Raw genomic sequence first — 22,725 nt, 5'->3', positions numbered from 1 at the left:
CATACATTGCCATGAATTTGCAATTAAAAAAGAAGCATCAGAGAGAAAAGTCTATTTTAGTCGCACATAAGAGAAGCTCTCGTATTGGCCCAACCAAAAAATACCAATTGATTATTGCAGGTTTGAAAAAGTAAGTGTGTCCTGTCAAAGTTTGCTTGTGTACTGAGGGATTGCTTGAGGTAGAAGACTTGAGAGACAGATGCAAAGAGGAGTGAGGAAGAAAGCGAGGTTGGGGCCCCGCAAGGTGACAGAAGGTGGGAGAGGCGACGCGTGGCTGTCGAGAGAAAGTCTGTTTGAAGTCCGCAAGTAATTTTCAATCCCGAGAGCAGTGAGGGGAGGTAGCCGAGTGGAGTGAGTGCGTGGGGTGTGTATGACTTCGCATTGGCCATCATGTCCACACTTTGCGCCTCAAGTGGCTCGTCTTGGGAGAGAGAGAAAGAGACAGAGAGAGTGTGCTGAAAGGTGGTCGTGTAGCACTCAAGTATTGGTAAGGGACAAGTGGAGCATTGTGAAGCGTATCCCGAGAAGCCATCAGGCTAGTTTTATGTCAACACAACAGCATCACTTGAAGGCAATGCAGCATTTCTGCGTGCAGCCCTTTCCTATAGTGCATCACTGAACTGCAGCAAGAATAACACGCCTCCATATAACTCCCCCTGGAGATACTTTAATGCGCACCCAACCAAAAATCGCCGCCGATTTAACCGTCGTGACTTCTTTGAAAGACGCTGGGATCCTGATTTATAAAAAAAAAAATAATAATAATAATAAAGGAAGTGGAGGGAGAAAACGACAACGAAATTATCGGTAGCCATTTTGCTTCATTGACCGGCTCAAGTGATGCCACTATCACGCTTAAAACAGATTAGGCGTAACTTTCATGGCCGCCGCTATGTTTCAACCTTCAACCCACCAGGTCCCAAAGGGGAGATAATCTGGGAAACGCTACGATATCAGGTCCTCTCCGGGTTGCCTGAGAAGCCTTGTGAGACCCTCTGGAGATATGAGGCTTTGATATCAAGACCAATTATGTGGTACAGGCACACACTCTCACAACAACTATGCACATAAAACACACACAAGCTCTTTGGCCTTGGTGAGCTGGAGGAGGGACGATGTGATAGCGAGGAAACACTGGGCAGGCGGAACATGCTCTGATTTTATCATTCATTCGAGTTGAATTCCAACGACAATATACTTGTACAATGAGAGCATACCAGACTAAATGAGGAACATGCACAATATTTCTGTAATCTTGTTGGGCTTGTTTGTAGTCAATGATAATGTAGATCATAATTTTTAAATTGGTACTTTGAAGCAATAGCGCGGCTTCTTTGATGACCATAGAAAAGATTTTTGTTATAATCCATTATCAATCGGATTAGCAAAAACAAAGGATAATTATTACGAAAACAATTAAGAGCTGAATGACTTAACAGTTGTTTTGGGGCGGCTTTATTTTAAATTATTAAAATTTAAAAGCAAAAGCTCAACAGGTTTTCATATTAATATCATAACATCTTGTGTTTTATTGCTAAGATAAATCGTTACAATACATTTTTTTAATTTGAATTCATTTATTCCAATTTCTTATTGCAGTCAACTAAACTGTTTTTTAAAAGCCCCATTGTAAAGGCTAATGGTCAACATGTCTAATTCATTGTTTGTAACACACAAATGTTTCTCTCTCTCACACACACACACACACATGCACACACACACACACACAAACAAACAGTGAGTACTAGATATGTGCTAAAGTGTTCTTGGTCTGAGTCACCTCTAACGTAGTATCCCTTAAGATTTAGTTTGGCCTCTGGCTCTGCTAATTGGAGCTTAAAGTCTGGAGTAGCCCCTGGGCAGTGAAAGCTGCGTGTGAAACAACATGAATGTGTGTGTGTGAGTTTGTAAATGTGTGCAAGTAAATTATGGATTTCAAGTACAGCAGAAAAAGTGGCCACACAAGCTGCCGCTGCCAAAGCAAGTGGTGACAGGAAGGCAGGCCAAAACAGTTGAGTAGAGTCACGTGACAGACAGGTGGTTTGATGGAGATACATTTTGAATTTGGTGGACATGGGAGGGGGAAGCTTTGGTCAGGAGGTGTGGATAAAAGTAGCACAAGTGGAAATAATGGAAGGATGGGGCTTGATGTGAGGAAATGAAGTTACTCATGGTGCCATAATGAATTAGTTCTGTCTGGACATCCTCATTTCACAGAGCATTGCTTTTTGTTCTGCTATAATGTTCCAGTTACTTCTCATCAAGCCTCTTGAGCTAGATTTGCACAGCAGCTCTTAATGCCCAATTATGATTTAGTGCTTTTTATTTGATTGTTTTTTTTCTACTTTTACCTTTAAGTGGTGTGGTGTATATCTATTATCATTGTACATGCATTTAGCGAACACCAAAATATTACAGAAGCAAAAGTGACGGCATAAATGTATCAAACATTAATTATTATTTAATAGGAAATGCCTTCCGTCAGCCAATTAAATGGTGACCTCCAAGCATTCAATGGGCTGTTTGGGTGGATTTTTGTATCTCATGTCATCAACTAGCACGTTCTGACATCCAGATCACAACATTCAATTCATTCATTTCCACTACGGTTACACTGACGGATAACCGTTTCATATAGAATTTTCAATTCACATTTAATCAAGGTCATATATTCCCACTAGGCCACCGGTAATCCTTCAACCATTTTCTTTTAAAACACGTTGATATATTTGTAGCTCCAAGACCGCAACCCTGAGCTCAAATGATACTTTGTAAAGTACAAACATCCACCAAGGCCAAACAACAATACCACTCAGCACCAACCTGGAAATTATTTCTCCCCCGTTTCCACTTCAATAGAAAAATAAAGATCAGCCGTAAAAAAAATATTAAGAAAAAGAAACAAAAAAGGTGATATGGTCCACACTAATAGGCTACAGTAGCAAATCAAGTAACCATTCAAAAAAGAAAAAAATACATTATTATCAATCATCACAACCACTTGTGAACTCCATAACAAATTTGGATGTTTTCTTCCACACCAGCAAAATAGCAGCAGCAGCCCTTTGGCAGGGGTAATAACCAAGCCTTCGACAACTTTAGTTCAACTGCAACAAGTGTAATTGCATGGCCCACTTGTCAGTATCTTCAAAAATGTCTTGCCAAAAAGATTATGTTTTGATGCATTCACGGTGTGAATTGATTTCAGAATAAAAACACCTGCTTTAGTTCAGGGGAAGATGATGAATTCTTCGGATGAGCTCAGCTGTTTATGCCTCCATATGCACCACTGGCATCTACCAGTGACTCATTTTTGGACAACAAAAACGGTGCGGGGAGTCGGTGAAAAGAAACGCTTGCAAGAAAAGTGCTAATGCTTCTTAAAATGTGACAAATAAGGCCGTGCGGAAGAGCACAATTTACTTTGGGTTCTACATTATACATCTTCTTTCTTTTTTGCCATTTTAGCAGGTATGACAGGAATGTTGCCGTGTTGTTGTGACATTTCTATGTTGTGTTTGTTTGCTGTCAACTTTGGTACCGTTAGTTAGCATGTGGGAAGTGTAAAATTTGACACTGATACTTTAAGAGGATGAATACAAAATGAGCATTTGACAACACGCTGGCTTCTTTTGCTCGTATCGGATGGCAGGTGTTTTATTTTTTTAGTGAGTCTGTTTTGTCACTTACGTTTAAGTACGCTTTTATTTACATATAACGGACATGAGGGAAATTGTCATCTAATAAATTATAATGAGTAGAGTTGAAGAGTTCAGATTTTTTTTCTGCCGATTTATAATAGTCATAAAAATATGGAAAACATGCAGAAAATGTAGCAATGCTCAAAGTCCTGAATGTTACTCCACACCGCCTTTAAAAAACTGATTATGCTTGCTTGCATAAAGGAATCTTCTATATAAAAAGAAAAATAGATACGTTTCTAGTCATCTCGCATTTTACGATACAACTCTTTTATTTGAGCTCGTAAAATCTCGTAAAATTTTGCTGGTCTACTTTTCACACACTTCTGCTGGTTTGTTGTGAATTTCAAAGCAAATCATATAAAGAAGCAATGCGGCCCAGGGATGAACCTCTTATTTGTCAGATGATCAAAAAGTTCAAAATATAAAAGTTTTTAAGATTGCTCACACTTTGATAGGTGAGAGATTGAAAAAAAAAAAAAAGATAACGGTGCAGGACATGTCTTGAACACATTTTGAAAATAAATCCCATCTAAAAATTCTATAACTATATATATATATATATATATATATATATATATATATATATATATATATAATTACATTTTTAATTAATTTGTATAATTATATTCTATATTATTAATTTGTATATATATATTTATTCATGTTTTTTATTAATTTGTATATATAATAATAAAGACTCACTGACCTGAGTGACATGATCTTGTAGGCATCGGGCAAATAGCACCGAGTGTTTTCCATCTGCGCCGGGTCCGAGTCGCAGATCTTGTCGTCGGTGCGGCCATAGTTGGCGCTCTCGATCATGATGACGTCCGTGCCAGGGCAGCGGAGTTCAATGGGGTAGGATTCACACGACAGCTCCCGCCGCACCACTGCCATGGGGATAGGAGCACGGCTGGAGGCTGCAATACACAGCAGGAGTCATTTTGACCAGCACACTAAATACAACAATTCTTTTAGCAAGCAAGAAGTGTTACAGTTCGTTCATTTTAAGAGTGATTATCCATTTGAGAAACAGCAACTATTGTTGACAGCAGTTTAATTTTCTGGCGATTAAACAGATTTACAAAAGATAACTCAAAGTTGCTGATTCCTAATTATGCTTTCTGGCTTCAGATTCAATGCAAACTTCCACGTTCTCAGCGCTTAAATAGGAAACATGTCAACGATCCCAGTGAGACCCAAAATGACTGATCTGCCCCAGATCTTCTTTGGCTGCTGGTTTTCACTCTCTTGCTTTTTAAATGAGTTGATTTGATGATGCTCTGTTGGCTTACGAAACATCTGCCAGACTGTATAAAAAAAAAAAAAAAAGATGCAGCGGTTTGCTGCTGACGTGGTGTGTCTGGATTTTATTTGACCTGGATTTAATGCACTTTTTGCCAAGGGGGGAAATGCATTGTCTGGACCTCCACTAAAGAGAATTGGGTAGGCTTCGTAATTGACTCGACATATGCTCAACATAGTCATACTCAAAGTCAAGTCGGCAGAATCTTTTTATTTCTGCTGCGTCTGTTGGATTAACTTGACACTGGAACATTCTTTACCAATGATGTTCAAATCTACGCCCCCACCACCACCATAACATAACCTATAGTAATACTCTCACGACAGTTTAATGATGTGGCAAATATCTCAAACTGATGATGTGTGCTTGAATGTTCCAAGGGGAATTTTGGTTGTTGTGGAATAACTTGGATGTTGTTATTCAATCTCCTTTGAGTGCAAAGATCCCTGTGAGCACCTGCTATCATCCCTTGATAGATGAGACTGTTGCTGAGGTACTCTGTTTTATCCGTGTTACCAATGAGCCACGACCAGCTGTGCCATTCCACTTGAAATATGGATCCCTTCGTGATGATAAATACACTAATCAACCACACTTGCAGTTGTAGCTTTTTTTTTTTTAAAGGGAAAATGCTCAGTTTTGCATTTTGTTGGTTTCTCGTGTTGTAAATTTATACTGTGACATATGGAATTGTTTTGTATTTTCACTATCAACCACAATCAGATTTTAAAACATAGGAAAAGCCAGATGTCCAGTGTGATACACACCAGAGGTTCTATTTATTTTATTTTTTTAATGCATGTTCAGGCCGATAATTGGTGTCGCTTAGCATCTGTTTTGTTGTTGTAGTAGTTGAACATATTTTAAAGACTACAAAAAATCAATACTCTGCAGCAAAAAGACAAAAAATACAAAACCAAAGAAAACGTCCCTGAAAAGTGAGGTTCAGCAGCAACTTTCTTGCGTTCCCTTTTCTTGTAACCATAGCAACCTCGTCATCCCTCGCTTTCCCATTGGTTGGACGAGCATCAGGGTTACACAGATGCAGCAAAGAATCTGAATGAGCTCAATGACACGCTGCCCGGACTTTGGTTAATGCTGCCCTTCACCACTCTGCCTGCCCCCCCCCCACACACACACACACACATTGGCAAATGATGACATGCAGAGACATAAATTTACTGCTTGCATTGCGCAATATCAGCGTAGCTCTCAAGGGCTCTGCATTGATAATGGCCTAAGATGGCTTTGAGATAAGACTGATATATAAATGACATTTACTGAAAAGGTCCTCTCTAATGAACACGTTCATGCACGCACACACACACACACACGCATAAAGACCCAGAGGCTATCACTCAACCTTCAGCACAACTTCTGAAAAGACGTGTGTCTTAGCAGTACTAGAAGCTTTGTGTTTGTGTGCACATAGTGGGCCAGTGGGTCATTACTGTGTTAATGTGCATTTCCTTCAATGGATTTATTATGTCTTAGTGAGCACCAATGTCACGTTTGAAGAGAGTGGTTAATTGAAGCGTGACAGGATCAATATTTTGTATTGTGATGTGGCGGTGTAGAGTGGCTTTGCTTTACATGTTTGCAGGGTCTCCACTAGGCCATAATAAGACACAAACACCTCTTAACTCAAATAAGAGGTCTTGAAATTCATCGCAAGGCAGTAAATGTTGTTCACCAGACACGATGTCCTGTGTCGTCTTTTTTTTATTTTTTTTATTAGCAGCTTCACCTATAAAACGGTGTTTAACACGCCTCTCAAAAACTCATATTTGTGTCAGTGGCATAACCCTTTCTCTGTACGAAGTCATGCGTGTGAGCACACACACGGCAAGGTGTGAGCGCATGTTAATGTGTCAGTGCCGGTGTAAGTGGTGACACAAACTTGGCAGCCGCAGACGGCACAGACAATCTTATTTGGACGCTCTCGTCGCCTCGGGGGACTGAAACAAAAGGATATCGATTTTTACATTTGGGCCAAGAACAAGAGAGTGGCAGATGAGGTGAAGAGATGGAAAGGAGAAGGCGAAGGTGAGGGAGAGGAGGATATATACTTATAAGGCGATTGCCTCGCTTGGACTGCCAAGTGTTTTTGGCTTTTGTTAATGTTTGAGCAACGGATGCAAACACGGCAAAAGATATTTTAAAGGGTGAGAGTGCGCGGCCGCCGAGCGAGTCAAGCAATCACTTTGATGTAGCTTGCAGCGGAAACTCTACAATAGAGGCAGAGGGAATGTTTTGCACATTTCCCTCAACCTATTCAATACGTGTCAATGAATGAATGAATGAAATTATCACATTTTTGCCGCACAGTTAAATGCAAGGTCATCAACATCAAAAGCAATCAGAGACTCTACGGTAATTCAGGGGCAAATACATAATATAATATAATATAATATAATATAATATAATATAATATAATATACAAATATACAAATATACAAATATACAAATATATAAATATATAAATATATAAATATATAATTTAGTTTGTGGGAAATTATATTGTGTACATTTTATTTATATTCCAAAAGAGGATCAACCTCAGCAAAAATTGTTCAGAGGAGAAAAATGTCAAACACTACACATGAATTATGCGGCACTCAAATTCCAGCCATTTAAGTTAACTTGATGGATCTGCAATACAAATCATCTTCACATTAGCCCTTGGTCATTTCAGTTAATAATTAATCTTTTCTTGAGACTAAGTCTTATTTGGTCATATTTAAAGAACTTTACTTTAAACATTGCCCGTACAAATACCGTTCAGCAGCAACCACAATGGTATAACTCATCAAGGGAGAAGGTTCTGATATTCATCACTCACAAATGGAAACACTGACTAAAAATCAAGTTAGATTTTTCTGCTCATCTATTGTTCTCTTTTCTCACAGACGTTCGGGGACATAGTGTATTTGCATAGTTTCTGAGGATGGATTTGATATGCTCTGACAGACTTGTATTATTTTCTTTCTTTGCCATTTTAGCTCCAAGACAGCATCACAGTATCCTCAGTCAATTTTTGATGGAATCGCATTTTTCTTGTTCTAGTTTCATTTTATTGTCAACCAATGAAAAAAACAGCAGTGAGGTGAACTATCTAACAACAGCCTGTGTGTTCCTCTGTCCTGGACCAGACAATTTATGTGTACTGCAATCTATACAGCTATAAATGTTATGAAAGAATATTTTGGAGCTGAGATGCAACATATTATAGAAAAACCATCCCCACATTCCCTGCATGTGCACTTTTATAGAGGCGAGACTTTTCTCTTCAATGCTCCCAAGTGACTGAAATGCTGCCTCGGTTGAGGCAGGAAAAGTGCAGCAGCTTTTCCTTACATTGTCAAAAAACTACTAAAATCACATAAATCAGCCACCCTCCCACCCCTAAAAACACCCAGAGTGACATTTGGAGGTCACACAAGTGACCCTTTGCACACATTACAATTTATTTTAAATCAGTCCCACATTTACACTACTTATGTAGTCTCCATCCTCATGCTTTTTTATCATATCACAGCTAAAAGTCCTTGACTTTGGCCAAAAATGGCACACAGCACTCCCGCCGCGGTGATATGCACCTCATGTTTTTTCAACTCACTTTTGAAAACTTTGATTTATGATGTGGCATGGTAATTGTTAAACTACTTGTGTGTACAGGAAGGTCAAGGTTGAGTGAAGTTGTTGGTTGAAGTTGGACAACATTCAGTGTCATGTTTGCAGAAATAAACTTGTTGTTAGAGTTCAGGCATAAAGGACCTTTTGTTGAAGGAGGTTTTAGGGTGGCAGTTATGTTGTGACAAAATTTCACTCCTCAAGTGTCACTATTGAATTCAACTTCTTTGTTGTTGTTGTTGTTGTTTTTTGGGCACACTGAAAATCTTACCGATTCCCATTTTTTGTTCTCATGTCGCCAAAGCCATGTTTAATAGGAAACTAAATGTAATTTAGGGTTTAAAGTGGTGATAGGTGATGAAAATGAAAGTTTAAATTTCATGAATCAGTTGTTTTTTGGGCTCTTCTAGATGCCACTGTTGATTTAAAGAAAGGGGTTTAAGAAATGACAAGTTGGTGTGATTTCAGCCCTGTTGAATAAAGAGTAGTCCAAAAAGTACAACTGGTTCATGAAGTAAATTTGAAGCTTCGTTATCCCAACACTAGTTATCATTACTTATAGTATAGGTAATTCTGAACATTAAACATGGATTTAGTTGTTTCTCAATTTATAAGACTACATGGTCCCTGTCCCCCATGAATTACTGTATTGTCTAAACAATGCACAACATCTGTAACAATCCAGACAGAACTAAATGTAACTTAGAGCTTCTGCAAATCCCCCAAACTTCAATTGTAGAACATTACGTGAGATGAACAGAGAATGAACTGTATCGTAACATCAGTATTGTGTACAAATGCATATTGAATCGGTCTCAGTGATGGAAGTGCAGACTCTTAGTGAATGGATATTTTTCTCTGCCACTTTCAGGAAGAATGCATTGCTTTGTAAGTCATTCACTGCTGAATTTCACACAGGCAGCGTAGGATCGATTCTCTCACAGTGACCACAGTTATGATTGTCAATGTCTTGTGGTTGGTTGGCAACTGATTCAGGGTGTCATCTGGAATAGGCTACATCTCCTCGCCATGACCCCGAGCAGTAACAAATGGATGGTTGGCATAGTCTGAATGGGTTGATGGATATTGGAGACCAACCCTTACTGGATCCAGTTTGCTTGAGATCCTTCCATGGATAATTCGAAAAGTAGAACACTGCAGTGATCTACATGGGTAATGTCAAGCATGCATCCCTTGGCCTAATGACAAGCCAAGGCTCTGTGAAGAAGAAGATGCCGTGTCCTCAAGCTAAAGGGTCTTTGTTTCGACTAATCCTGCTTAAGTATCAACAGCATCATTTGCATATGTCGACTTATTCTTTAGACATCGATCCAAATGCCTTAGACTGGCACTAAAACTAAAAAACTGTTTTGAAATGGGACCTGGGCGTCTATTTTATTTCATCATTTCATGAGCATCTATGTCTGCAGTGTGAGTATGCAGGTGCAGGTGCACACACTAGAGACCTGTGAAAGTGTGTTGAGCTCATCCGCAGCAGCTTTTCTTCACAACGGGGTGATTGACAGAAGCCATTAATGGGATTAAGTCCAAGAGGGCCAGAGCTCCCTCTAGCAGACATCAAAGTGCAGCAGCAACAGGGGGAAATACACAGACAAGCGGCTGGGGCATCTGAGCACTTGCTTGTAATAACTGAAGCATGAAAAAAAAAAAAAAAAGCATCGTCATCCCGATGCAAAATGGTGCACATTTGTAATCCTGCACCAAATTAAATTTAAAACGGTTTAGCAAAAATGTGCTCATTATTGCAGGGGAAACTTGAAATGCCTTTTGAGCATCATGAAAGGGATGTGACAGAGGAGAAATATAATAATAACTCCAATATCAATACAGAGTCAATGATTCACATGATGCGTCATTGTAAAATCTCTTTTCTGAATAGCCAAGGCAACGTCGAAACCTCCATTTTCATATTTCCCCAGGTGCACGTCATGTAAGAGTAAGTATACAATAAGTATGATTGATTGTGCTTGTTATTGTGAACGGTGATTAACAGAAGCACGGTGGCCTTGCATGTCATCATTACAGAACTCGGCTCGAGGCTTCCTGTATGTGGAGTTTACAAGCGACTTATCTTAAGTGACGTACCACCCCCAAGTATGAATGTGGCTAGATTTTAAATCTTTAATGAATGGTGGTTGATAAATGGTATTGAAATCATAAATTTTCTCGGCTTGGTCATTTGACATCCATAGCAGTGAATCGATGGAATTTTCAGTCCCTTAAAGATAGTGAGTGTGAAAATTCTTACCGATGGCAATGGGGGCAAACAAGATTGAGAGGAAGAGGAGGCATCTGGTCCACATGACGTTCGGTTGGCCCGGAAGTAGAGGAGGATGTACTTCCTACTTCTCACAACTTATTAGCAATCCTGAAAAAAAAAACATTGATCATGTGATTATGCTTGTGTTTATACTATGCAAAGGTGTTGAAAATAATAGAAAGAGGTTACAAAATATTAAATGCAATCTTGATCCAAGTAATTGCAAGCTTGGAGGATTTTTAATGAATTTTCATTTGCTAGTCAAACATTACTTTCCACACGCTTCTAATCCTCAAAGCACACTTGGGAATGGTAAAAGCCTTTTTAATAATGCATCATAAAAAAAAAAAAAAAAAGAAAACATATTTTTCTGCTCTGAACCGTACAAACATACAAATACTAAACAGCCTCTGCCGCTTACCGTCGTCACACATAACGACTCATAATTTAATACTAGTGTGCAATATGTAGAAATTGAATATCAACTGTGTGTGGAGTGTGGGGAGCAGATGTTTAAAAGCACACTAATGCTTGAAAAAAATAATCGAAATGACTCAGTGGGTATGTCTCTGCAACCGGAAATTATCTGATGTTGCTGTATTTACAGGTCTAAAGTTTATTTAGTTATAAAAGATTGAAGAAAGTTTGAAGCACTAATGAGAAAGCATGCATCCCACAATTTTAATCTGTCTGCCAAAAAAGAATAAATCTGTGCTGTTTTAAAACAAGTTAAATGTTGCAATCGTGCCTCAATCTCAGTTTTGAGTCAGCTTTAAAGTCAGCTTTGAGTCTAATTATGCAATCCACAATAAAAAATAACAGGATGGTGGGTGTTATTTATTTATTATTTTTTTGCATCATTTCTCCTACTGTTTTCAAAACAGCCATGGATTTGTGCTGCAAACCGAGCAAGGCATCAATGCAGCATTTTTCTTTACGTACTCTCAAATTGCTACTTTCTAACCTCATTGATCTCGCATTCCAATTAAAATCAAATGACCATTTGCGGGAGCGTTTCAACAATAACGGCAGCTCAAATGCCTCAAAGCCTTCACAGGGAATCGGAGAGGAGCACGGGCAGGCGCATGGCACAGATGGAGCAAAAGCAGCAAGTCAGAGCCATGGGAAATATATCATGTGTAACAGAGACTATTGATCAGGGTGACCAAACAGTTTGAAGCCCAGCAGAGACTAAGAGACAGAGTGCATCTCCATCATGTCATGCTGTGTAGGCAAATAGCCGCGTTGCTTCTGCTGCAACTATTAAGTGAATAGCAGGTTTCTATTTCATATATTTAAACTGCCAAGCTGACACGTTGACCTTCTGTAAGCACCAGAGACATGCTGTATATGCATAATGCATCCCCAGAGTAGCCACAATGACAAAAAGCTTCATGCTAGAGACAGTACAGAAAAGACGTGTGCACACTTGAGATTGGGTTTAGCTGGGAATGGTCATCTGGGTTTTTATTGACTCTGTGCTTTCTCCAAATAAATCTGAAAAAAGAAAAATTTGCTTTAAATTGGGGTAATAAATTAGAATTAGCACCTGGCAGCTGCATGAATACTTGACCTGTCACCGATTGTTGTACATCCATATAAATCGGGAGGCCATGCTGTGGGGATGTAATATAGGTTGGAGTAATTGTGTCAACTTTTGACATTTTGGAAAAAATATATGACCTTGGTTCATTACTATATCTGATAAACCACTTATGGTGAATTTTGACAAGTATACAAACTATAAAATTATTTATTAGGAGCGAAATGGGAAGGTCAGTAGTTTGATTCAAAAAATGCTTGAGGCAGAATTTTTGTGCTAGTGATTTAGCATTAGCGTTTGTTCATACGCAGCCAAAATGATGAGGGAAACTTGAAAAAAAAAAACAAATCTTGCCACCGACAATAACACGCTGACATTACACTGATCGTGTTGGAGAGACGACTTTGAAAAATGACTATAGGACAAAATTGTGTCAAATACTTTCTGCATTTTGATTCATAATTGAAATGGAGATACTGACGAACACATTGGTATGCACTGAAGGCTTGTGCTGAAAATAGAGTCTCTTAAATATTGATGCAAATCTATAAACGTCCTTTCTACAACTTGCCAACAGCTAAAAGGGCGGAAGGGAAAATATAGCAACCATTTCCTTGAATGCTTTGAACGTCTGTCAGTCGAAATTGAAAATCGTACGTGTAATAATGTAACTACTCCAGCCTCATCAACTAAGGCTTTCTGCTAAATCATCTTGAACATGACCTCCGAGGCTTTATCTCCTCTACGACAAGGTGATGTTTCTTTTGGGGCCTCATTTAATATCTTCACTACCTGACAAATCCCTAATGGCACCAACAATAGGCAAGCGGCGTATTCTAGACCCGTTTAAACAACTCAACAAGCTGCCCCATTTTGATTGATTGCTTTCTAACTCACTTGAACATGAGCAATCTGACCAGCTGTCCCTCGGTTAGACACAGGCGGTATACGCTGACATATGGCCGGACGCCACCAGCCGCAGCATTCCACTGTTCCATAATTCAAAAGCTATTCTATCACTCCGTATGCTGCTCGACCACTGTCTCCCCCCCATCGGTTAATTAACCCTCTCATTTCCACCGCGCTTGACTTTGCACACAGGAGCAATTGAATGACAGCCTCAAGCTAATCTGACTTTAAATCATTCAAGTTCATAATTCACATCAGTCGGATTCTTACATATGCTTGGCTAATTATATTGTCCACGCTTGATCGTTGAGCGTTGTTGAGGTTTGGCAATTCAGCATCTTATGTGTTGATCGGTTTCCATATGATGAGGTAAATAGGCAGTAATGGTGCTAATCAGAAGAACATATGTGTTGTGTTTACACGGTCTGTCTAAAGGTTTGGCAAACACTGTGAGCTCCATCTGAATCCACTCTGTGTTAAATTGATGAAGTAACTGAGGTGTTATATTAGAGATGAGTGCTGCATCATTAAGCCTTAACTAGTTAGTTAAACTGTTTGTTGCGATTGAAAATATGAAATATGGCAGGTTGAGGTTTGTGTTGACGTGTTTTAAGCCACAGTGGAATTGCAAAAGACAAACAACTTCGATTTTGAATAATGTCTCAGCATGATTAATACATCACTGGAAAAAAATTGTTGAATTCATGAAATTTTATTTATTTTACTGTTTGCACAAAATAAAATCATCTGGAGCCATCTATTTTTTTAAACTACACATCTAAGAAAATGTCGACTATATTTGTACTTGAACAATTTATCTGGATCCATTTATTAAAATTGAATTAATTCAACACCACTTTTTTTTTTTTCATTGAGTCCAATCAGGATATTTGTATTATTTATTCAGACCTCTTCAAATACTCTATTGTATTGTGATTAACGTCTTTGGATACTCCCTAAAAAGATTCAAACATTGTTAATAAATCTTTTAAGATACTTGGAACCAAAGTAAACATATCTTACAGTAAATTAAAATGGTTTGGGAATTGGAAGAAAAACTCAACCTTCGTCTCCGTCCGGATTCTGTTCAGCTTAGCTGCGGTATTTTTGCCTCTGTTGCACACATCTGCTCAAAGCATTTTGAAAAGTAAGTCGAAATGACAAAAACAACGTGTTTGAATTTATAATGCATAACCCAATCGTCAATATATTGCATGCTCTGGGGAGTTAGTATTTATGTCCTGTGTACGTATGTTCCAGCCCTGAATAATAACTCTTTGCAGGCAAGTTGCCAGGGCCACAACACTGACAGAATAGATTGCAACCATCTATGAACTAATTGATGTTGTGCAGATTCTGTGTGCCAAGACTGTCTGACCCTAGCGGTGTGTTCGTGCGCACTATCCCCTAACGAGAGAGTCCTGTCTGTCGCAGAACTCCTCATTCAGGGATTCTGTCTTCCACTAATGAGGGCTGACCGGACTAGGCTACCTTGTCAACAGATGTCACATACACACACGCAGACGTTCGTGCATTCACAGTCTGCAACACACATGCTTATCGCTAGGAGACCAGCTACCCGACTCCCCCCCCCCCCCCCCCCCCATATATATATCCCCCTCCCCCCTCATCCTTGCGGCACAGATTCTCAAATGTGCCCATGCTGTGTTTGCTAACCCAAGCTGTATCCAAATTTTAGAATAATGTTGCATGGTAGTGATTCAACAAATTCCATCATTTTCTCCTTGCTTCTATTTATGAATATGTCTTTCCTAATTAGAATTAAATCAAATAGCGGAATTCAGTCATGACAGACAAGCTTGCACATAATTAGCAAAGCGCAAGTTTCAGAAACAATTGCTCAAAGTGCTTGATAACAAATTGGTTATTGTAATTAAAGTGCATAAAAGAAAATGACAGAAGCAATTCTAGTTATTTTTAATCGGTAAAACGTGTATCGCGTATTCTGCCTTTGCGGAGGAAATTAAGATCAGATTTCACTGCCACTGCATGAGACATGTTCATTTAACACGGTTTTTATTGTGACTGTGGTTTGCATTATATGGAGATGTTTCATTAATATTGAGGTAGGGGTGGGAAAGATTTTACAATATTTCAAACAGATGGCAATTTTCTGTTTTCAATACCTTTGTGGTTGTTCCCATTGTTATTTGTGAAGCTGCAGCTGTTGTAAAATAAGATATTGTTTGGTTTTGGATTGCATTGTATAACATCACAATGCCTTGCACCTCTGCAAGGGGGCGCTTGACACCAAATGCCTCTTTTATTGCTCCTTCTCTACTTCCTGTCTTTCTTAAGACTCTCGCTCTTTTGTGCTCCATTGGAGTGAAAAGTCTGAGCGGGAGCAAAGCTCAGGGGGACGTGCGCTGTGTTCAGTAAAATGGCATGTGTCTGCCAAGCTATGGTAAATTACCTCCAGTTGGCTTGCTAGGGTGGGTTAAACCACCACGGACCCTTCCAGTGTGTGCTTAATGAGGTTAGGTGGGTGACACAGAGTGAGAGGGCAGTGAAGCACATTATCATCAGCACCAGACTGGTAGACAGGCAGAAATTTGATTAGAGTGACACTCACACAGGTAGCTAAAAAGACAATCCAGGAAGGGTGGGTAGGTGATTGTTCTTTGCATCGCCTGTAATGGCCTGTAACGAGCGAGACAAGCACTTGCAAACAAGCATGCACAGTGAAGTGCAACGGATGGATACTGTGTAAATACACCGTGCACACATTTGAACCACCATGAGCGCTTTTGAATGGAGACCCCCTCCCCTTTCATTGTAATTGCCCTCTGCTGATGAAGCCCAAGATAATGATTAGCAGTGAGGGGCCCCTGAGAGTGACTGGAGGCTCGTACTGAGACAGCACAACCTGTCAGCTCCCGATGACATGGATGTCTTGACGTGACGCCCTCAACATGCATCCATATTGTCGTTGCGTGTGGTGGAGCCCACACGAAGCAAATTAAATTCCTAATTAATAGTCACATGTTTTTTGTTTTTTTTTGTCCCGGGTTTTAACACACTTTAACGTGACAAACAACAAACAGCTAGGAACTCCTCGTTAGTGGTGTGTGATACTGCAAGATTTGGTATTGATCCGATACAGAGTAAATACAGGACTAACAATGATCATTAAGGTGGAAATTGATCAATCTGAGTCTGTACTCACCAAAAGTATAGATTTTTGAAAATATATGAAACTCACCAAAATATGACTTATGAGGTTTTGGCTCGACACCATTGATACTGTGTATATATTTTAACATCTAATTTTATGATTCTTTAAAAACACAACAATGCAGTCAACAAATGTTTTATAAACATGGTAGTTTGGCTCTAAAACCGATGATTACCATTTCCACACACACAACACACACTCTCCATTATCCGAATAAATCCGACGTCGACTAAAGATGACACATTGTTACATTGGCCGGATGCATCTTGCTGCAGTATGGCTACACCCACGAGTTGTTTTCCACGCAACAATACGACACACACACATTCACGATTAGATGGGTGCGGGGCCTGCCTGCCTGACTGTAGGAATGTGCACTATTTTCATTGTGCCCTGAAGACAAGTGGCCTGCCTGGCAATTTATAACATACAGTGTGCCTTGTAAATCTTTTGTGTGGCTTCCCAGCAAAGAAGTGCAGAGCGCAGGAGTGTGTAGCCTTAGAGCAATAGGTCACCCCTACATCAGTTTGACATGCTGTGGTCACTTTAAAATTCTCGGCGGCAATGTCTGGCTAGTCGCATGTAGCCTGATGTCTAGTTTGTAATTAGATCTAATTGTCTTCATTCTTGTTTTATATGTCTTTTGCTACTTACTATTCATAACGTGGCAGATCTTTTTAGCTTTTTTTTTTTTTTAAATGTGTTCACGTATCAGAACATGATTGCAAAACAAAAAATAAATACCAACCAAAAACCCTTTAAGCTAGAAATCCCCCTAAGAATGTGTTTGGGTATTTTTATAAAGTTCATTAGCCAGATCACTGGTCATTAATTTATTTCTGTCCTTGTGTGGCTTTTTGGCTCTGCAACATTCATAACCAATTAGGAGGGAACGGCAAATTCTCGTTAAAGATTTGTTCCTTTAAAAAATATTTTCCCTGAAAGCTATGTGCTCAGGAGCACCCCACCCCCCTCCATGTTAGACATTCTCTGCCCGTCAGAAAATTGCATCTGGGAGAGTTTCGGCTTTGACCGGACCACTGTCGTTTCCGCATGGCTGCCCCCCAACTGCTCCGAGGATGCGCCCGGAAATCTGATTCGCCCAAAACCTCCCTGAAAATTCCACCGCCGACGACCTCGTCTATATGCTCCGGCGTTTGTATCCCTCATTGCCTGGCGGCTAGACACTCCATTCTGATCCAATGTGAACTTTCTAATGCTCCTGTCTAATCAACTGCACACGTCTTTATTCCCTCATGAGCTGCACACGCTGTCTTTCCCTCACGAGACTAGACGTCATGGAAGGAGGGAGCAAGTAGGATAAGGGAACGAGATAAAGAATATGAGAGCAGGAAAGAGAGATGAAGGAGATACAGAGGTCAAGAAGGAAATAGGCTGAGGAAAATTGAGATGGAAGTGAGGGATAAAACAGTGACAGAGGGACCGAGGCTGATAGGGTGGAGGCAGTTGGTTGCAGTGGGAGTGACAAAAGCGATCGGAATCAACCAAATATCATGATTGAACAAATATTCATTTACACAGAAACACTTTAAGACCAGGCCACATTTGGGACACCTACACAGTTCACATATTAACTTTGCACTCGAAAGATAACAATGTTGAGCATCAGATGGCAAAGATAAGTCTATTGTTCAATTAATCACGCCACATTGAGCATATCTTTTTAATTGTCGTGTTTTTGACACTGCATCCAAAGTTTCTCCACACTGCCAACTTATTAGCCCTTATCTTGGCACATCTAAGGAGACTGAAAATTTTATAACATAACTATCCTGATTATGTTTATACAAAAAAACACTACAAACATGAATCAGCCTAATATTTTTTTTTCCGTTTCAAAGTCAAAGTCTGCTTTATTGTCAATTTCTTCGCATGCCAAGCCTTGCTTACCCTCAGGACATCGAATGTCAGACAAATATAGATCATATGATCAAAAACTTTCTATTTTAAATACATTCACCAAAATGTAATTATTAACCTATGTACTTGATATTTTATGCTTACTGTGGTGGCACCTTATACAGTTTGAGCATCATATCGCATCGTATCGCATCGTATCCCATCGTTTCGCATTGTTTTGTATCGCATCGTAGTATCGTATTGTGTAGTATCGCATTGTAATATTGTATCGTATCCTATCGTATTTTATTGTATAGAATAGGAGTTTTTATTAAAAGGCGGCCAGTGTTGCTCTACCTAGTTGTACTCAATATTTGTACTGGAAGGATTAAACTATGTATTATTCAATGATTAACTGTTGGGTTTGTCATCTCTGATGTGCAGATAAGTGCTTTAAAATATTAACTTGTTGGGACTGAGATGTCAGAAAGATGTATTCAATCAAGCCAGAAGACGGGAAGAAGAAAAAAAAATCCTTTCACTTTTGGTTGTAAAAACGATTTAAATTCCTCCACAGTTGCCACACACAGTCATCCACATAGTCATTCGTTCACGTTCGGGGAGAGGTAATGGTTTACAAAACTGCCTCTGATACAATCAATTATGTCAACTCGAGATACAGTGATGTTGATTCCACTGCCACAGCCATTGTTTTCTTCACTTTGATTCATCTGCATTCTTCGTCACACAATCGCTCGCTACTCGCTCGTCCTCTGTCGCTGGGCTCCGAACCCAGTCCTGTCACAGTGTATCCATCAAAAGCCCTGCCTTAAAGCCACAGGCGCGTCGAGGCGAAGTTTGCGCCAGTGTGGATGTGTGTGTTGGGGGGGGTTGTTCTGTACAGTAGGGAGAACAGCCACCTCAGCAGTGAGTGATGATGTGCTGATGTGGAGACAGACAGACAGGCAGGAAATGACGTGTGTGGCCTAGATTGAAATATCCTAAAAAAAAATCAAGGACTCAGTTATCTTGTTCTGCCCATTTAGCATTTTAGTCGGTGTCCTTATTTCTATTCATTTGATAATTAGGATCCTTATGGAAAGCTGCCAATATTTGGAATTGCCCCTTTTGATCTTCTGAGCACCATAATGGCTAAATTAATTATGATATACAAGAGTAACAAATGATGTGAATAACTTGCAAAGCATGAAAAATCATGTTTTTGTTATGAACGTTTTGTCATCTGGTGGTTTCTCGTGCGAACTTTGGTTTGCTAACTGCACGGTGATTGTTGCTTCCGTCGTTGTATAAATAGCCCGCTGCCTGCTCCATTTCCTTGAAAATCATTTTTCTAGTAAGACCGTCCACGTCATACACTGTGGATTCTTGAAAGTTCCATTATTGTTCAACTGAACACTACCACATCCAAATGGGTCTTGTCTTTTGAAAAATGGTACTCGGCAATCTTGAGTCGAAATGTTGCAATTTTATTATAATGGTCATCTAAATTCTCCATTATTTTCTGTTACACCAACTTGGGAAAAAGAACATTTTGATTTTGAAAAATAAAAAAATATATATATCCCTGCTGAGAGCACCACTGCCACCTACTGCAGTGTATGTGCAATTACACTTTATTCTAGTACGATCACAGGCCCCTACTAGCATTGCACCGTGCTCACCCTGAGGGAGCTGATCGAAACCAACCCAAAATTCAACATAAGCTTGCAGTATCTCAACCTTAATTCTCTTTTTTTTTTTGTCTTGCTGCCTCCGCCATCCTTCAATCCAGCAGTGCCCGATGCTCTGCAAAGAAGATTAAAAATGTCCCCTGTCCTCGGGCTCCTTAAATCTATTGTTCTCCCTTTCCACGAAACTTCTAAAGATTCAGATGACCTCGATAAAGTAAAAATGTTTTAACTTTGCCAGGAAATAATGTGACAGATTTGTTCCGATTCAGCAATTCTAAGTTATAGATGCGGATTACACTGTTTAAATTAAGAAGCAAAATAATTTTTGCTTGAGAACTTCGGGCCCATCCCTTGCCACTTACATTACAGAGCAGGTAGAAACTGGGTAGATCAGGGTAGTGAAATATTTATTCAAAAAGGCCCTTACCAGACCGGGCCCTGTTCATAATTCAATAATGCATGAACACCAACGTTAGGATAAAACATCCACTTAACGTTGGATTGTCTAACTGCTGAGAAAATGGCATCAGAAATACGGCGGAATCCACCTAGGAGGACTGCTTTCATTTTCCACATTGTCAACTTGACTCATAAGTATGAAATCCACCAGTGGGTGCAAGGAAAAAAACATTTCTATTTAGTGGAGTGACATTAAAACTACCTCTTTTCGAGTCACTTTGACAGCCGTGCAGCTCAGCGCAACCGTGCACATAAAATGTCTCATGACAGATGTCCGCGACGATATTGGGAATATTTGTCAGCAAACACATTCGTCAGATATTACATTTTCACGTCTATCGGCGCAAACGAATGGAAAGCGAAAAAGCGATTTTCTTCAAAGTACACAGGGAGCCAGGCGACGCAGCAGCAGTTATTCAGAGGTGTACCTGGAATATTATCAGATAAAAATCGAGGCATTTACTGTCCCTGCAGAGCTGAAGCTGAGCTTAAGAGCACAGCTTGCAGGCATATCCGGGGATCGAAGTTCACGTCTCCATCACTGTCAAGGTGAGAACTTCAAACCCTATTTCATTCCTAGCAGGCACACATTTCTTCTTTTTTTTTTAGGCTTCCATGATTGCGAGGGCATGTTATTATTTTCCGCACAAGCGCCGAGCGCACAAACTGTTGCATTTTTGATAAGCCGCATCCATCACTTTTTCCCTAAATAGCACAAAAAGTGATGATACAATGAGCTCCGGCAGGACATACGGCGAGCGATTTGGAGGCAATCAGCGGAGACAGTAAAGGTAAACACGGACGCTAAATGTCAGCGTGGTGATTGCGCTGCTACAATATCACCTCGGGGCGCGAGACCCAAATAACTGAAATCAATAATTGAATCATTTCATATTCAAATCACGCCAGGTCTGGATCCTATTGCTGTCTCATATCCCCCGTGTGCTGATATATTCCAATCAGTAAAGGGGCACCGGCATTGAAAATATTGACATTCAAAGGGACAGATGGAGGACAACTCTTACGAGATTATTTGACCATTATTGTTTGCTTTATATTATGCTATATGTGCAGTACATCTTTTTATTTTTTTTTCTTCATGTCACACAGGGGCACCAATTTCTTTTCTCTGTAAATATACTTGCACTGCTTCAAATGGGCTTTGACAAGAATAACTAAAATACTGTCTGTATAGAATAAAATAAGCTGACAATACCGGTTAATACTTTTAAATGTATTATAGTGGACTATTCCCCAATTTAATACAAAATTGTCCAGCTTTATCAAATCCTACTTGAGTTTGAGTCACAGAACGAATTTAAGTAAAGTCCGGTTCAAGTCCATGTCCAGGTGAGTAAACATCAAAACAGAAGAATACTGTTTTCACCACCACAGCGTTAGAGGAAAATGTCATTATTTTTTTTTAGATGGCCCTATGCTTTATTAACTGTGTGTATAAACAAACAAGAATAATTTTAAAAAACAGCGTTCCTTTATTAATGACACTCGACAAGGAGTAGACCGAGAGCAACAAACCACCAAACAGTGAGAGGCGCCCGCAAAACAGCAGCAAACTCAAAGCTAATGAATGAACATGAAGGCATCGCCGCAGCAGGGTTTGTTGTCCCTGATTCCCACCTACTACTGTATTTTCTGTTGGTAAAAACAAATTTTAGAACCCACAAGGACGTGTGCTTTGGCGCTAGCTGTTAAGTTAACCAAAATGATGGCTGTTCTGATACTTTGAAAAATATTGCTAAGGAGTCCAGTCCAAGAAAACAAAAACAAAAAACATGTTGATTCGGACTCGAGTATCACATCCCTAATGAAGACTTTTTTTTTTTTTTTTGCTTTTCTCTCATCATCAACAAGACGAGCTTTTGAGTTTTGACTATTTGACTAGGGGCACATGCTGTACTGTATCGCGACACTACTTTATTCTGACCGCCCATATGAAAGAGAATTGCGATGTAACTGTATGTAGACTCTGCGTTTATCAATGATTAATCGTGCAGGGAATTTGTGATCAAACTTTCATTGCTCGCTCCACACATCTTTTATGCAGGGAGGGAGCCGCTCTAGGCCTTCCACTCGGATTGCCAGTCAGAACAAGTTCTGAAAAGATTCAAGTTTCTAAGAGTGA

The 22,725-nt window shown here is 39.6% G+C and overlaps 1 protein-coding gene across 14 annotated transcripts in view; it reads right to left on the bottom strand.

The window, feature by feature from the left end:
- Positions 1 to 22,725, bottom strand: part of adgrl3.1 (adhesion G protein-coupled receptor L3.1) — a 114,734-nt gene that overhangs the window by 70,742 nt on the left and 21,267 nt on the right. For all 14 annotated transcript variants that reach the window (XM_049721860.2, XM_049721863.2, XM_049721864.2 and 11 more), the window contains exons 3-4: positions 10,913 to 11,032; positions 4,411 to 4,624 (exon numbers count right to left, since the gene is read on the bottom strand). In XM_049721860.2, the coding sequence (XP_049577817.1) occupies positions 4,411 to 4,624; positions 10,913 to 10,967 (269 nt within the window). In that variant the 5' untranslated portion in view covers positions 10,968 to 11,032. The remainder of the gene's footprint in view (positions 1 to 4,410; positions 4,625 to 10,912; positions 11,033 to 22,725) is intronic.

Source organism: Syngnathus scovelli, chromosome 5 (assembly GCF_024217435.2).
Source record: "Syngnathus scovelli strain Florida chromosome 5, RoL_Ssco_1.2, whole genome shotgun sequence".
Classification (NCBI taxonomy): Eukaryota; Metazoa; Chordata; class Actinopteri; order Syngnathiformes; family Syngnathidae; genus Syngnathus; species Syngnathus scovelli.
This window is presented reverse-complemented; position numbering and strand designations above follow the sequence as displayed.